The sequence below is a fragment of the Scardinius erythrophthalmus genome (assembly GCF_964197995.2).
Source record: "Scardinius erythrophthalmus genome assembly, chromosome: 9".
In the NCBI taxonomy this organism is placed as follows: domain Eukaryota; kingdom Metazoa; phylum Chordata; class Actinopteri; order Cypriniformes; family Leuciscidae; genus Scardinius; species Scardinius erythrophthalmus.
Genome location: NC_138229.1, coordinates 21,432,506 through 21,449,169, shown reverse-complemented (window position 1 = coordinate 21,449,169; position 16,664 = coordinate 21,432,506). Strand labels below are relative to the sequence as shown.

Below are 16,664 nucleotides of genomic sequence, written 5' to 3'. Positions count from 1 at the left end.
TTTCTCTTTTTCCCAGAAGAGACTGTGAATTTTAATAGTTTTAAAAATTTTAATAGTCCTTAAAATGCTAACCGTTTACAGGACTGATGGAAATTGTCTCAGTTTCAATTACTTAGGACATTAAAAGAGACCATTCTACTCACTCTGGAAAACACCAGGAGAAATATGCCCAGGGTCCTGATCACCTGTTTTAACATGCTATAGTCTTGCTGCAAGGAGGCATGAGGACTGCAGATGTGAACAGAGCAATAAACTGCAATGTACGTAATGTAAGGCTTCTAAGTCTAAGACGCTACAAGGGAGACAGGAAGGACAGCTGAAACAAACCACTTGTAACCATATGTCCTTTCAGACATTTTCGAGAACTTGCAAGTACCTTGGTGGAAGAGTGAAGAAACTGGAAAATCTGGCTCAGTCAATGAACATGAAATGCACTGTAGGACTTAAAACTGCTGGTGGCCACACCAGATACTGACTTGACCCACTCTCTGTTCATGGACTTTGGAATTTTTTTTCCATTTAGGTCTCATTTGTTGAATCTTTTTACTCATACAAATATTTACACACAGTAAGAAATTTGCTGGAAAAAGCAGTTGAAAGTGGGTGGATGTTTCTTTTTTGCTGAGTATAAATGACCTCAAAGCAATCAGAAATAGACTAAAAGCCATACATCTCTTTTTTCAATTTAATGGTGTTTAAGGGACTGTGTGAAAGATAAAAAAAAAGACTGTTTTGATTTGTAGGAAGTGACTTCTTGTCTCTTCTACAGCTGGTGATGGAGTTCTGTGGCGCGGGCTCAGTGACAGACCTGATCAAGAACACCAAGGGCAACTCGCTGAGGGAAGACTGGACCGCCTACATTAGCAGAGAGATCCTCAGGGTAACAGCTCAAGTCACTGTGCTTTATTCACTGTCTTCCCTGCTGGGAAAATCAGCTTCAAACCAGCATTTGGAACATGCTTGCCATTTTAGGTGGTTTACCAGTCCAAACCAACTTGGCTAAGGCAGTTTACCAGGTCCACTGGCTGATATTTCACCTGGTCAACCACATAGACCAGCTAATGACCATAGATCGCCACTTTTGACTAGAAAAAAATCAAAAAACTTACAGCCCTAAAAAGTGTTATATGGGTAGAGTTTAAATTTCACCAAAACTAAATAGAGGAATAATCTAAACCTATATAATGTAATTATTTTTCTGTGGAACACATGTTTTTGTATAATTTATATACAATAAAAATTATATAATGATAGAACCATACATTTCATCTGCTGTGTTCAAAGTGTAGTCTAAAGGCAGTGTATAAGGTATGCATTGAAAAGACTTGTTGAAAGGTTTTAAATGTAAAACTAAATGTGAAACCTATTTATAGTTAATAAATGGTGCTCACTCACAGCCTAACTTGTGAATGAAGGATTCTGCCATTCTACTTCCTTTTTCTCTATTAATTCATGTTTGTCTCTCTGCCAGGGTCTCACTCATCTCCACCATCACAAAGTCATCCACAGAGACATCAAAGGCCAGAATGTGCTGCTAACAGAGAACGCTGAGGTCAAACTAGGTAAGAGCGCAGCCCTGAGGCTCAGATAACTTTGCATAGCATTTACAGTCCTCGCTGTGACTGTGCAGAGGAGGTTTCAAAGCAAAGGAATGCGAGAGGAGCACGGCCCAGAAATGCTAATGCACTGTTGTCCTTTAGCGGCGCCCCCTTTTAATACTCAGTGAGGAAATTATCATTGACTTTGAGACCAAGTAGGGTGCCTCAGAGGTAAATCAATTTAGCCAGTGTGAGGTAAATAATTGATCATTCTTTAGTTGACAGTTGCTACTCTAGCAGATTTCCTGAATATGCTCAAGGCTGAATGCTAAAAGTTTGAACTTGTAAAAGAAGCTTTTCAAAACAAATCTTTTTGTTTTACGGTCTCTCTCTGCCCTGAGTACATTTGCTTTTATCTCATTTCATCTTCATTTGCAATGTGAGGAGAGGGCAATTACCTGAAAGCACAGGCATTTGCATATATTGGTTCAATTTAGCATACCTAGTTAAACTAGCATCTTATGTAATCCAGTACTTTACAGGAAGTTGTGTATCTTGACAGCATGTTTGGCACTAATCAAAGCTGCGTCGCCTGTGGCCCTTTACCCTATATCGTGTAAGCATTTTAAGTTTCAACTTAGTGACAAGCAATTGGTCTACACTGGATACGAAACTGCATCGACACGCAATCACAGCCAGTCAAACGTGTTTGAAGTTTAATGTACAGTTTTGGATCAGTGGGGTTCCACTGTGGGCGTGGGCTACTCAGCATAAAGGTGTGATCACATTATAGAAATTCTGGCGAAATTCACAGAGAACAAAACAAAATTTTGTGGCCAACAGTGTTGTGATGTATGAAGAACTGCTTACACAGAAGTGTCATTCCGTGTCAACTTAACCAAAAGTCCCCGGCTAATTTTTTTTATTTTGATAACTTTTTTCTGGTGAAATAAGTACATAAAAGGATGGGAAAAAGCACTTATTGTGTTTTATTGTGTTACTCAAGAAGTTTTAAAGATATATTAATACCCTTTTAGATTCTGGTTCTTAGCAAACCTTTCTTTTGGTATCTTCATTTTAAAAGCCCTATATAATTCAGTCCCAGAGATATGGAGATCTTAATGCGGCTCCATAAGTAAATTGGTCAATTGTACACATTTTTAGTGGTCAGAAACCAAATGTGGGTCACTTTTCATACAGCTGATACTTGTTTAAAGGGGAATGTCTGAAGAACAAATGATACTGAAACTAGAAATGTATCTTATATTTTTAAAGTAATTTTTACCCCTCTGTAATTTGGCTACAAAATAGTGGATTAAATATACAGCCATTATATTTAGAAGTTTGGCTTTCATCACTCTTTATGTTTGTCTTTCTTCAGAAAAGATAACAAAGTCAAAAATTTGAGCCGGGAAGTTTCTGAAATTTGGTTAATATGGCATGGAATGACCAAGAAGTCAATTTCTGTTGGTCAACACGAGTGAAATCTGCATGGTAGAGATGCGCGGTTGGCGGTTACAGCCGCGGACTCCGCGGATAAACCGGATATCCGCGCATCTCTACTGCATGGGGGATCTTTTTTCCCTCTCTTGCTAAACTCCACGACGTGACCGCACGTTGACACTGCAGAAATAGAAACCCGCAGTGACTGACAAGACATCCTTTCACTTGTCAGAACAAAAATATTTTTTAACACCTGGTTAGAACACTGATCAGACTGGTTTCTTCTCTCTCTCTGTTTCATCTGAACCCCAGTGGACTTCGGTGTGAGTGCACAGCTGGACCGCACCGTGAGCCGCAGGAACACTTTCATCGGCACCCCTTATTGGATGGCACCAGAGGTCATTGCGTGTGATGAGAATCCTGAGGCCACGTATGACTATAAGGTGAGCTTTCCTCTGTCAGACATGTATAATCTGTATCATATGATACTACATGGTCTTCTTGAAGTGATAGTCTAGTCTAGTGTCTCACATCGTGAGAAAACGCACATAAATGCATTTTGGACATGGCCGCTGCTGATGGAGATGCTGCTCTACACCAGCAAAACAACATAACGCTCTTATTTCGAATTGGTCTGCAGTGATTTAGCCGGTAGGAGAGTATTGATCACGGGTCCTCAGTTTACTCAATACACATGTGAGCATGTGCAATCAAAATCAAATAAACTCTCCTTGGAAACAATTTAGTCACCATTATCCACGAATCACTCAGGCTAATACAGTGATCCGTGCCACGGCTGGCAGTGTTGATAATGTCACAGTAATAGAATAAGCAAACGTTCCTCCCCTTCCCTGTCCAGAGATATATTGGCCTGTTTCTTTCCAGCATTATGCTTTAGTCCATTTCAATGCATGTTAAAGAATTCATCCCTGGTTTATTTCAAAGCTCAGACAAAAGTAAAGTAAGAAAGTGATTTTATTGCAGTATGAAATGTCATCTGTATGCAGTGGTTTTACTCACTGCTGCTTTGCATTTATAATGTCATATCAAATTGCAGACATATCAGAGACTTGATGCTCAGCACCACTTAAAGTCTGAATTGTATTGGGTTTGCCTTCTGTTAGAAATTGTTTGTCCTTTTTCAACAAATCCTCTGCGAAAGGAACTTAAATATTAGATTAGCTTTTTTTAATTCTATTTTATTTGAGATTAGCATTTTTTTTATAACCTTGTTACTAATATTTGTCTACAATGATATAATAAACATAAAAATTAAATAGATGTTAAATAAAGAAAGTGTCCAAATTATGTGACTACTTGAGAGTCACGATTCTAAGGACAATAACTTTTTTGCAGTGGGAAAAATCATGTACAATGTGGCACATCTAAATGTTGTTTTTAATCATTAAAATTATATTATAATTTTAATGTTTTTACTATAATCTATTTTTTCCTTTTTCTTTTTTCCATTTAAATCTAAATATTTTTTTTGCTATTTTATGATTTCAGTTTATTGATAGTCAAGAGCTCTGATATTTTTAATGAGAATTCAGAAATGTGATTTTCCTGTTCATGACAGGTGCTTTGGATAAGAAATTTACAGCAGTGTGTGTCTGTGTGTCTCTGATAGAAGAGTGAAGTCTTACAGAACATTTCTCACATATTTGTTTTTAAATTCAAGCGATGTGGACAAATCATTCATCAGGTTGCCATAGAATGCACAGTACTGTTATAGTTCCAGAGAAACTGGCAGGCAGCCAGACTTCCATAGAAGAGAAACTAAAGCTTTTCACACAGGTTTGCCTTGTCTGTAGAGAGAAACAATAAAGAAGGGAATCTGGGATGGGTGAGTCACTGTGGTTCTGAAGTAAACTATGACTACTTTAGTCATGTCTCATCCTTTGCTTGGATTAATTAGTCATTAATAGCTGATATATCTACACATGTGATCAGGGTCAGGAATTAACCAGTGCAGTGGGCAAAAATGTCTCAGAAAGTTACATTTTTAAAAATATATTTTATAGCATTTTTTAGAAATATCTAGTGAGTTTAGGAGAGCCTCCCCCAACACAATAGCTGTCTGATTTGTTCTATATTCACTCAAAGCTGAGTGTGGAAAGTGGACTTAATATAAATATCAGTTTAATGTGAAGAAAATGTGTAACGTTAGAGTTGTAGAGCTGCATAATCTAACATAAGGACCAGAACATTATTGCAGTGTATTCTAGCATACTGTTTTGTGTTATGTCTTGTGCATTTATTTTGTAACAGCTGTAATAATCCAAACTGAGACTTGATGGCCCGACATGCTTTGTGATTTATATGATTAGAAAAAAAGACCTCATAAAGGTGAACAAAATTTGTGACACTTCCTTTGACAGGTTAAGAGCGAATTGCGTCGAACAACACCCTTAATGGTGGTAATACAGTATTGCTCAAGCTCTCATGACTTATTGCTTCAGTTGAGGTTGTGTGCGCCGTTTAGGATATTATTAGGTTTCTAATGTAAATGTATGAGCTGTTTGAGCAATATTGGTGTGTCAACACCCTTAATCAAACTGATGAGAGGTTTCCTGTAGATGAGTTTTGAGGTTCAAAGTAATTTTAAGACCTGTTTTGACAAGTCCAGTTTTCTCTCATTTTATATTTGGTTTCTTGTTCTTTTGTATTAACTTTGTATTGTTTTTCACTTGTAATCTAAATACTATGTCTTTGGTAGTTTAAAATGCTACAATGATTTAATTTCCCCCATATATATGAATTTGAAAATGAAAAAAAAAAAATAGTTATATAAAAACCAGTTGAATGATTACAGTCAAGAAGATGACATGGGACAGACCAAATTTACACAGTGGCAGACAGATGAATTTAAATCTAGCAACTTTTTTACTAGGTTAATTGTATGTTATCTAATATCTCTACGCTTTTTTTCTATGAAGTATTGAGTTTTTTTGTGTCCTGTCTTACGTGAAGTTTCCTCTCTCTCTTGTGTTTCAGAGTGACCTGTGGTCGTTGGGAATCACAGCCATTGAAATGGCCGAAGGAGCCCCACGTAAGTAAAACGATTCGGGTTTATATAATCATAGCAGAGCTATATGCCATCCAAAGCTACATTAAGACAGGGCTACTTCATTTTGGAAAGCGCAAGGGCATAAAAGCAGAATCCTCGCTCTTAATTTTTGTAGAAATTCATCCAATAAAAAAATTTACATTTTATGAAATAACCCTGAAGCAATGCAAACCCTGAATTAAATACTTAAAAATACTTTCTTTTCATTGAAAACTTGATGGACGTAAGCCAACACATATAAGCAAACAACAGACTGTGTGTTGAGTCCTGTTGCATTATGGCATTGGCTGAAGCATATGTGAAGGTCACAGACGTCTTCCTTGCATCTGTTAGATATATAAGACTCGCTCTTCGCTCCGTCCTCAGCGGTCAGTGTCTGGACCAGCCATGTGAGCTGCTCTCAGTGGAAGGCTGTCTCACAGATGGCTGAGCAGTGATGGATAGGCAAAGGGCAGGCAGACTGTAGTGATCTCGTCCTGGCTGAAGAGGGGAATAATCCTGTAGGAAGGTGCCCTGGCAGGGTGGTACTGCTTTGGCCAGGGGACAGAAAGCTGCTGGGCAGTGCACTTGAGGACAGATCTGCCTTTTCTTTTTAATGTAGTCCATTGGTTAGATGACTCACCGTTGTGACTGCTGACAACAAATGAAAATGTGTGTGTTTGGGCTTGTATTTTTGTTGGCACTGGCATATTGGCCCTCGGTATGTAGCAACAGATCTGTGTCCAAAAGTGACATTGCTGGTCAAACTTGCTAAGCTCGACCGTCCTCTAGTTTGGAATCAGCTTGCCAACCCTGCTGCCAGGCTGAAAGACATCGTACCCTCAAACCGTGACCATTCTGTGCTGGGAAGTTGCTTGCACTTGCCATGTAGTCTGATACTTGGCATCCGTTTATTCAAGACACACAATCCTATTCCAGAGTTGATATTAGCTTCGTATTTTGTTGATTTGTTGAAATGTAGCTGTTGGACTTCACAAGAATGATGAATGTTTACTTTAGTTTTTAACGTCTTGTTGATGCATGATGTTGTTCATCTCTCTCTCTCTCTCTCTCTCTCTCTCTCTCTCTCTCTCTCTCTCTCTCTCTCTCTCTCTCTCTCTCTCTCTCTCTCTCTCTCTCTCTCTCTCTCTCTCTCTCTCTCTCTCTCTCTCTCTCTCTCTCTCTCTCTCTCTCTCTATACACACACAACATTAAATTTATGCATTACATTAAGCATTAGAATTTTACATTTTAACTTCCATTGTCAGTGTTCAAAACAAGTGTCGCAACATTTGAGTAGTGTTTATCAGTATATTTTATAATATATTTACAACACACATATACTCTATATACATATATAAAACATTTCTGCAAATGTATATTTATTTAATTATATTTGATTTATTTTTTGACACAAGGGTAAATCAAGCTCATGATTTGTCACATGTGAGGGAAAGTTTGGGCCATGTTCAATTGCATTGTGAATTAAGCCTTTATTTAAAAATATACTGTATATATTTTCTGTAAGTGCTTTCTTGAACTGAGGATGGATGTTAAATGTTAAATAGGGGATTTTGATCATATTACTATAAGCAATTTGTATATTTTAGCTTGTCATGGTTCTGAACATTGTCCAATCAGAATTAAGTATTTAAGAGAGAGTAATAAACAGAAATATGCATTCTACTTTTCTGTTTTAGCTTTAAAGAGTGCATTACAGCATATAAACAAACTCTCATGGATATTTGTCCTGTCAGTTGGATTGAGATGTGCTGGACCGTGTTAGTCAGCACAACACATCCAGTGTTAACGTTCTCCTCTCTTTCTCCACAGCCCTTTGTGACATGCACCCAATGAGAGCCCTGTTTCTGATCCCTAGAAACCCGGCTCCCAGGCTCAAGTCCAAGAAGTGGTGAGTGCCCCTTCTCTTTTGTTCACAAAGGTCACAAGACCAGACCCCCAGTCCAGAGCTTCTGCGAGACCAAACAAGATCTCACAAACACTCTGTCCAATCTACTATTAATCAAAAAGTCCTGAACACTTCTTCACTGTTCACTTCATCTGTCATGTGTGATCCTCATTTGGTATGTCAGTCCGTTCAAGCACAAACACCTTGAGAAAGGTTGCTTGTCACTCTAGACATACAGGTTTTTCAGTCTGTGACTGATATTACTTGATTTCTAAACGTGTGAACAAACTGTCTGGAAATGCACACCCACATCGGTTGTTTTTACCAGATACTTCATATACAAAACAAGGAGACAAAAATAAAAAGAAGAAAAGCCTGCAGCATTCCCCTCAAGCTCTTCCTCATATCTGCAGGTCTAAAAAGTTCCAGACATTCATTGAGAGCTGTCTGGTGAAGAATCACAATCAGAGGCCCAGCACAGAGACCCTCCTCAAACATTCCTTCATTCGAGATCTACCCAATGAGAGGCAAATCCGCATCCAGCTCAAGGACCACATCGACCGAACCAAGAAGAAGAGAGGCGAGAGAGGTGAGCCTTATCAGATATATTATGTGCGCTACTCATGTCAAAACAAATGACCTTCTTGTACCATGAAGATGGAAACAGGCATGTGCAGCACAGAGCGAAGTAAAATTCCCTCACCAGACACTTAATCTCTGCTGAGTTTGACATTTAGCATTTATCACATAACACATGACCTCCATTCCTCATTTTCCATTTAGCTTGCCTTTTCCCCCGTATAGCCCCTTAAATTGCTGCTCGAAGTTATATAATATGAGTTTAGCAATATTGCCCTTCTCCAAATGGCCATTTTGACTTTGTCTCAAATATAGGTTGAAAATGAAGGATGTTGGTGTGCTGTTATAAATGATGTTGAGAAGAGAACAGTTTGAGAAGATTAAGAGCTAAACCAGGGCATGTAGGTAGATCAGAGTTAAGTGTAAAAAAAATATACATTTTACAATTAAATACAATTAAACTGATCAAAACTGACAGTAAAGAGATTTATAATGTTAAAAAAAATATATATATATTTTTTAACTTTCTATTCGTCATAGAATCCTGGAGAAAGTAACACAGTTTACACAAAAGTATTAAGCAGCACAACTGTTTTCAACATTTTTGAGCAGCAAATCAGCATATTAGAATGATTTCTGAAGGATCATGTGACACTGAAGACTGGAGTAATGATGCTTTAAATCAGAGACAATTTATATGAGACATGCCACTTCCTCAATCCTCAATACAACTATATAAGGAAAACCCGTAACGGCAAAGATGGCGGTTGTATGCACATGTCCCGCCCCTCCCGCTGGAAAGCCAATCATCTGCTTTTAACAGTCAGCAGCTGACCACTAAGGAGCGAATGTACAGTGACGTGCCATAACTGCCATATTCAACCTGTGCTTTCGCGCTGTGGCTGGTGCTGAGCCAAAGACGGACGCGCTCAGCGCTTGTCATAGGCTCTATCACAACTGTTCAGTGTTTTAACCACATGATGTTTATTTTAGGTTTCAGACATTTAAATACATATAATTGTTTAAGTGCTTGGCACAACACCAGCATTCTGGATAGAGACGTAAATGAAGTTTGGTGTCCTGAACGTGAACCCTTACGCATGCGTAGTAAAGGTATAACCTGTGGGGAAAAGGGCGTTTTAAACCTTATTTTGGGGCAAAGTCATCAAACTTTTTCAGCGATTTTTATCATATTTTACTGCTGTTTCTATACATGCAGTTTTTATGTCCCAGTGACCAGTGAAAGTGCAGTTCTGACTCTCTGCCCATTCATTTAGATAGGAGCCTGGTCTTGTTAGTCCGAAATAGCTGCCCGGAGGCGTTGCCAAGATGGCGGCCGAGTGGCACGACTTGCCTAAAAGGACTTTGTTTAAATTCAACATTACCATTACAGGAATAATATTAAAAATAGAAAAGTTATTTTAAATAGTAATAATATTTCATATTTTCATATAATAATATTAGTGTTTTTATAAACAGTATTAGTCCAAATAAATACTTGTGAACATAAGAGACTTCTTTCAAAAACATTAAAAAGTTTTACAGACCCCAAACTGAATGGTAGTGTATACAGAGGCCCCAAAACACATTTAGGCACCTTTGAACAATTAAAATGCTTAAATGTCATTCTATTAGAAACAAAATATGAAGCCAACTATATTAAACTACATTTTTAGCAAAATTATTGAGACAGAAAGCTGTTAGTAATCTGAAAACCTGAAACAAAGTTCTGTTTGAGAATTGTTATGCATACAACTTGTCAGATATTCTGTTAAATACTGTTTATCTCTTAAATGTATGGTAGTACAGCTTATGTAATTCTAAATGTCAGAGAGAAAGTGGATAATGGTCATTAAAAACTAAATTCTGTTTGTGACTGGTGCTAGAAACCTTAAACATCATGAGTACACACCTCAGGGAAAAGCTCCAAAATCATAGAATATTGGCACTTTAAAAGCAGACAGATGCTTTAAGGACACAGAATGTCAAGGTACCTGTTAGGGATCCCATCAGGGAGGGTTTTGCATGTCTGAAATGTGACATCAGGACATTTTCACACCTGCAGATGAGACTGAGTACGAGTACAGTGGGAGTGAAGAGGAGGAGGAGGAGCATGACATGGGAGAACCCAGGTACAACCTGCATGAGTTGTTTGGGGTTGGGTTTTCTAGTGGGCATACAATTGTAAGGAAACTGGATGTGGGTATATGGGACAAAACTAATCGAAACGCCCAATGATCGTTCCCCATACAGCTCCATCATCAACATACCAGGAGAGTCCACTCTAAGGCGGGATTTCCTACGCCTGCAGCTGGCCAATAAGGAACGATCAGAGGCCCTGCGCAGACAGCAGCTGGAACAACAGCAGAACGAGGGACACAAGCACCAATTACTGGCAGAGAGACAGAAACGCATCGAGGAACAAAAAGAACAGAGGCGCAGGCTAGAAGAGGTTTGCTTATAGTGTGTGTGTGTGTGTGTGTGTGTGTGTGTGTGTGTGTGTGTGCACGCGCAAGGCAAACTTGAGTTTACCGTAACCGTCTGGGTTTACACCAGCTGTTGTCTCATGGTACAGGACTCATTATAGGTTTAAAAACTTTAGCTGCTCTGAGCTCATATGAATGGCACTTTTCGTATTATAAATCCACGAATGAGCCTCTCTGCATTTACTCACTTGTCTGCTCAATGATTTAAGATATCTATTTAAAGGTGCACTATGTAATTTTTAGCGGCATCTAGTGGTGAGATTGCGAATTGCAACCAACAGAAGTTACAGTGGCCAACAGGAAAAGATGTCGTCGTCTGAGACAGCAATGAGTAGCGAGTTAAGCAGATAAGATTATCTTTACAAAGATAAATTAGATTTACGTAATTTTTCAGTAAATCGATATGTTATTGCAAATTATTGTTACTTGTTCATCATTGTGTCAGTGTTTTATTCGCTGACTTTAGCTAGCCTCTTTGCATAAGAACAACATAGTGACAAAACGCGTTTGTCCGTTTAGGGTATATAACAGAGCAGCTAGAGGACTTAAGGAAGTGATGGATTATGGGAAGCAGGAAACGGAACTTTCTAATAATAAGCTAGTTTTCTGTGAAGACTGTTCTTGGAATACAGCATCTATCTATCTATCTTACATAGTGCTATAAATGATTCTAAATACTATAAATTGTGAATATAAAAAAATCTAATTTGAATTTGTAAGTTTGATTCATTCCAATGAATCAGTTCAAACTTTCCATTTCAATGAATTGCTCAAACCATGCACTGCATTATTGCTCTAATTTGTTCACAGTATTCATAGTATGTGGGAATTTTACATTTCAAATATTTTAGTAACACATATTAAAGTAAATACAATGTCTCTGTGCTTATAAATTAAAATTGACCATCATTTTACTTGTGTTGGATAATATTAAAAATAGTTTTGTGAAAACTTATGTTTTATAGTCATTTAATTTCTTGCATTTTATTTTATTTTGCTTTGCCTTTAATTATTTTTTTTATTTTTTTTTTTGGTTGAAATGATGACTCCTCTGATTGGAGCAACATTTTGGACCAAATACATAAATATTGAAATGTACGTGGACTGTTATCAAAAGACAAAATCAAAAATTTTTTTTTTTTTTTTTTTTTTTGGCTATGTCACCTAGCTCTCATTTACTTGTGTGGATTATGAAGGGCATCAGCTGGTGTGGCTGAATTGGAAATTGAATGTCCCAATAGCATCACACATTAACAAACGACACACTCCAATTGAGTTTTACTAGAGCCTCACTACACATTAAACCAGAGGGCATAGAAGGGAAAATGCTGTTTTTCAGCTTCTTCAATGTTGCTGTGTAAAGACTCAACAGACTGACTGAATTTTATGATTGATTGATTGATTGTGTGTGTATGTGTGTGTCTAACAGCAACAGCGGCGTGAGCGTGAGCTCAGGAAGCAGCAAGAGATAGAGAGGCATCGCTTTGAGCAGCAGGCCCGTCGAGAGGAGGAGAGGAGACAGGCCGAAAGGGAGCAGGTACTCAAGCTGTTTCCCACTGCACATCTCCGATTATACAGCTGGAAACCAACTACACACTCAATTAATGAAAGTTAATTGTTGTTAAAGTAACCCTGTGAATGGCTCCGTAACGAAAAGGTTCTGCGGAGAGCCAGATAAGACACGGGAAATGAGAGCACAGCTTTTCTCTTTATCTGCTCCAAGTTGATTGACCATCTAACACCCTTAACTGGGATTGTGTGTGTGACCTTGAACCATTCCCCCGCACATCTCATGATGTATGAAGGGATGGCTGAGTCACTGACTTGATAAATGGATGAGAATATCTTAGTCTTTTTCATTTGTGTGGGTGAGGTTAATTACCTTGCTGAGCTATCTGTATGTTTCTAAGAATGGCTCTGTTAATGCCCGCTGTTTTCCAGAGCTCTGACGCGCACGCTCACTCACACACTGTTCGCGCTAAAAAGGTTTTTCCATCATCATCATCATCATCATCATCATCATCTCACAGTTGCTCTTGAGGACATAGCGATTACACTCCCCTCTGTCTGCTCTCACTATCAATATTCTCTCCCACCTATTTTTGTCCTCTCAGGCACACTGCTTCAGGTGTGCTGATGTACGAACCCCCAGTGGGCTCTTTCTTTCCCTCTCCACACATTCACACCCTCCCTTCATCAAAAAGAAAGTCATCAAATTTCTGGCTAAGAAATGAGCTATCGTTCTATAATTTTAGCAATTGTACTATCGTTCTAGCTAGTTATCGTTTTTCTATCTATGGTCTAGCTAGCTATCATTCTATCTAGCTATCAGGCTATTAAACAATCATTTTAGCTAAGTTTTTATCTTGCTAGCATTTAACCTAGCTAGCTATAATTTCTTTCTAACTATGGTTTCTCCAGCTAGCTATTGTTCTATCTATGGATCTAGCTAGCTAGCTAGCTGTCATTTTATCCATCTGTTGTTCTAATGGTTCTAGCAAGCTAGTTAACTAGCTTTCGTTCTATCTATCACTGAAAATCGCATACTGTAGGTACTACATTTAGTGTGAAACTTTCTTCTCGGCCGTTAGAAAGGCGTCTTCTATTTAGTATGAATGTGTGAAGTGAGAATGAAATTCGGATGCACTACATTCACCATCTGATCTACCCGTGGTCTCATGGGACAGTAAAGTGTCCATCGGATGCGTACTTCTGAATATCGCTGGAAGTAGTTGGACATTTAGATACTTTTTGCTAACGGTTTTATGAGTACTATGAATTCAGACATACATACTACTGCTGTTTGGAAGTAGGCATATTCGGACGCAGGACAAAAGTCTGTTGTTTAGATTAATATGTCTTTATGGCTAGCTATCTGTCATTCTGTTGTTCTTTTCCTCTCACACTTCTTTATCATCTGTGATATTCTACTGTCACACTTTCATTCTGAATCCTGTAGAAACTGTGATAAACTCAGTCTTCTGTGTTTTCCTGTCTTTCTGTCTCTTGCGTCGTGGCGGGTCTGTAGGAGTATATCCGTCGTCAGTTGGAGGAGGAACAGAGACAGCTTGAGATCCTGCAGCAACAGCTCTTGCAAGAGCAGGCGCTCCTACTGGTAACAGAGAGAAGACACTCGCCTTGCTGTAGCCCTAAACCCTGTCCCTCCTCTCCCCTGACCCGCCGCTGCGCTGACCCAAATTATATCTCTCTGTTTGTTTATTCCTTTTGTGCTTGCAGAATCACATTTATGTTTTGTTTTGCATTGATGTATTGAAATGATTAAATTGTCATTTTTGTTTTGTATTTGTTTGTGCCTGTAATATGTGAGAAATAACAGGTTTTAGAAGAACAAGAACAACAATCTTATCCATTCCATTGGCAAAAATCGAGTTCCGTCCTACATTTTTTCTTGTTCGAGAAGCCACCTGTGTCACTACTGTGCCACTGTTCATACAGTATATTCATACATGCATCAATTAAATAGAGATTAATTGTAATGTTGTTAACGTATTTATGTACGATGCATCATGTGTATTCATGATGACATTTTAATCTACACATTAATGCTGGAAGTCCTTTTTATTGCTATAACTGTTGTGCTATCCCAACAGAAGCACAAGAAAACAAGCTGTTATTTGTGTATTGTGTGCAAATAATTTATCAAGTTGATGGGCAAATGACAGCAGAGCTTTTTTATCCTTAGCAAATGAAAACATTTGTTCCTGTGAAATCCCATGCTTTGATGCATTTTAAGTGAAACCAGGAAAGGTGTAGACCAGAGCAAGTCTTCCCTTCTTTCTCTGCTCTCATGGGAGTTTTGAAGTGTAGAGGAGGCCAGAAAGATGCAATAAAACTTGCTTTTCACTGAAGCCACTAGGTAGACTGAGGAGAAAAGAGAATGATAAAAGACTGCAAAACTGCACAGAGGACTTTGTTCCAGGTAGTTCAGTTCTATAGCTTCAGATGTAACAATACTTAACCTTTTTTTTTTCCATCTGAAGCTGATCTCACACCATCCCAGGTCTCTGCCATCAAGGCAGAACATATGCCTGGCATTGAATGGCGGTTCACCTGGATTTTGTGTGCTCCCATTTGTCTTGAGCAACGTATACCCCTTAAATGATCCAGCATGTGCATGTGTTTGTGTGCCAGTGTATGATCATTGTGCTTGTTTGAATCATCATTTATTGCAAAGCTCTTTCTGGACATCACACAATGGTTATTTAAACTATCATCCTCTCTCTCTGTGTCTTCAGGAGTATAAACGTAAACAGCTAGAGGAACAGAAACAGGCGGAGAGATTGCAAAGACAGCTCCATCAGGAGAGGGCTTTCCTTGTCTCTCTCCAACAACAGCAACAAGACTCCAGACCTGCAGAGAAGAAGCAACTCTACCACTACAAAGATGCCATTAACCCCAGTGATAAACCTAACTGGGCCAAAGAGGTAGGAAAACCTGAAATTAGACTGAATTTGTCCTTTTTCCAGCATCGCAGCGCTGTGTTACTCCAGGGATGATGTGATTTAAGGTACAAGTTCTTGTATGCAAATCTTAGTTTTTGTCCTAACCAGTTGTGACCATGACAAGCAACAAGTACCAGTGATTTGCACACTCTCTAGCCCCGCCCTCAATGAAATCTGATTGGTCCAAAATCCTGCTCTTAATAACTGTACATTAAACAGCAAATATCTTCTTATTGACTTCATGTCACACACTGTTTCACGTACTGTGCAGACAAACAAATTGCTTGTCACTGGAAACGCATTGTGCCTGGTTAGGAAACTGTGTTGCACTGCAGAAATATTTTCCATCACACTTTTCAGGGTCAGCAGCCTGGAAACTTTACCTGAAAGTCTAAGACCACTGATGCTGATTCAGCAAAATGAAACTGACAGATTAACTCTCTTGATTTATCCTAGAATATCAGCAAAATGGCCAGCACAGTCTTCAGTCTTTTTAGAACATTATATACAACTGAAGGAAACAGTATTTAATGTCTTTGTGATGTAATCTGGACTCTTTTTTTTTTTTTTTTTATCTACAGTCATCACAGCGTTCTGATTTTGTCTTTGCTTTCCTAGGCCAAGCACACACTACAAGACACAAGGTTGTTGCACAAACTAGTAATCACAGATCTCAGAATGTGTTTTCACACAAGCGTACACGCATATTAAAGTCACTGACACACACACACACACACACACACACACACACACACACACACACACACACACACACACACACACAAATAAAAAAAATCTCCTCTGCATTTCTTCTCTAGTTTCCTAAACTAGTTGTCTAATTAATCTGGCATTGTGTACTACAATGATTATTGGCTCTTTGATGAATGCTTTGTTCCTATTTTGTAAGTCGTTTTGGAAAGCATCTGCTAAATGCATAAATGTAAAATTAAAGGCACATTCAGTAGTTTGGTGCTAATTTAAAAGGTTTTAAACAATAAATAAATTGTTTTTGTGAAGTGTGATGAGATGAAGACTGTAGTCATAATAGTTGTCAATAAAAATGTTTAATTTTGTATGGTGCGAGTCACCCCCTCATTGTATTTTGTCATGTTGAAATAACATGATCCGTGGTGTTTGACTGAACGTGGAAAAAAATCACGCTCTTCAGCTGCCGAAGTGAAGTGAAAATGGTTTGAA

At 38.4% G+C, this 16,664-nt stretch overlaps 1 protein-coding gene across 4 annotated transcripts in view; it reads left to right on the top strand.

Annotated features, from left to right (window-relative positions):
- The window catches only part of tnika (TRAF2 and NCK interacting kinase a), a 95,515-nt gene that overhangs the window by 55,228 nt on the left and 23,623 nt on the right, over positions 1–16,664 (top strand). For 2 of the 4 annotated variants that reach the window (XM_081374540.1, XM_081374543.1), the window contains exons 5-15: positions 770–880; positions 1,472–1,562; positions 3,294–3,424; positions 5,979–6,033; positions 7,864–7,942; positions 8,353–8,528; positions 10,584–10,650; positions 10,772–10,970; positions 12,434–12,541; positions 14,033–14,119; positions 15,261–15,449. In XM_081374540.1, the coding sequence (XP_081230666.1) occupies positions 770–880; positions 1,472–1,562; positions 3,294–3,424; positions 5,979–6,033; positions 7,864–7,942; positions 8,353–8,528; positions 10,584–10,650; positions 10,772–10,970; positions 12,434–12,541; positions 14,033–14,119; positions 15,261–15,449 (1,293 nt within the window). The remainder of the gene's footprint in view (positions 1–769; positions 881–1,471; positions 1,563–3,293; positions 3,425–5,978; positions 6,034–7,863; positions 7,943–8,352; positions 8,529–10,583; positions 10,651–10,771; positions 10,971–12,433; positions 12,542–14,032; positions 14,120–15,260; positions 15,450–16,664) is intronic. The other 2 variants (XM_081374542.1, XM_081374541.1) reach the window with 1 other exon arrangement.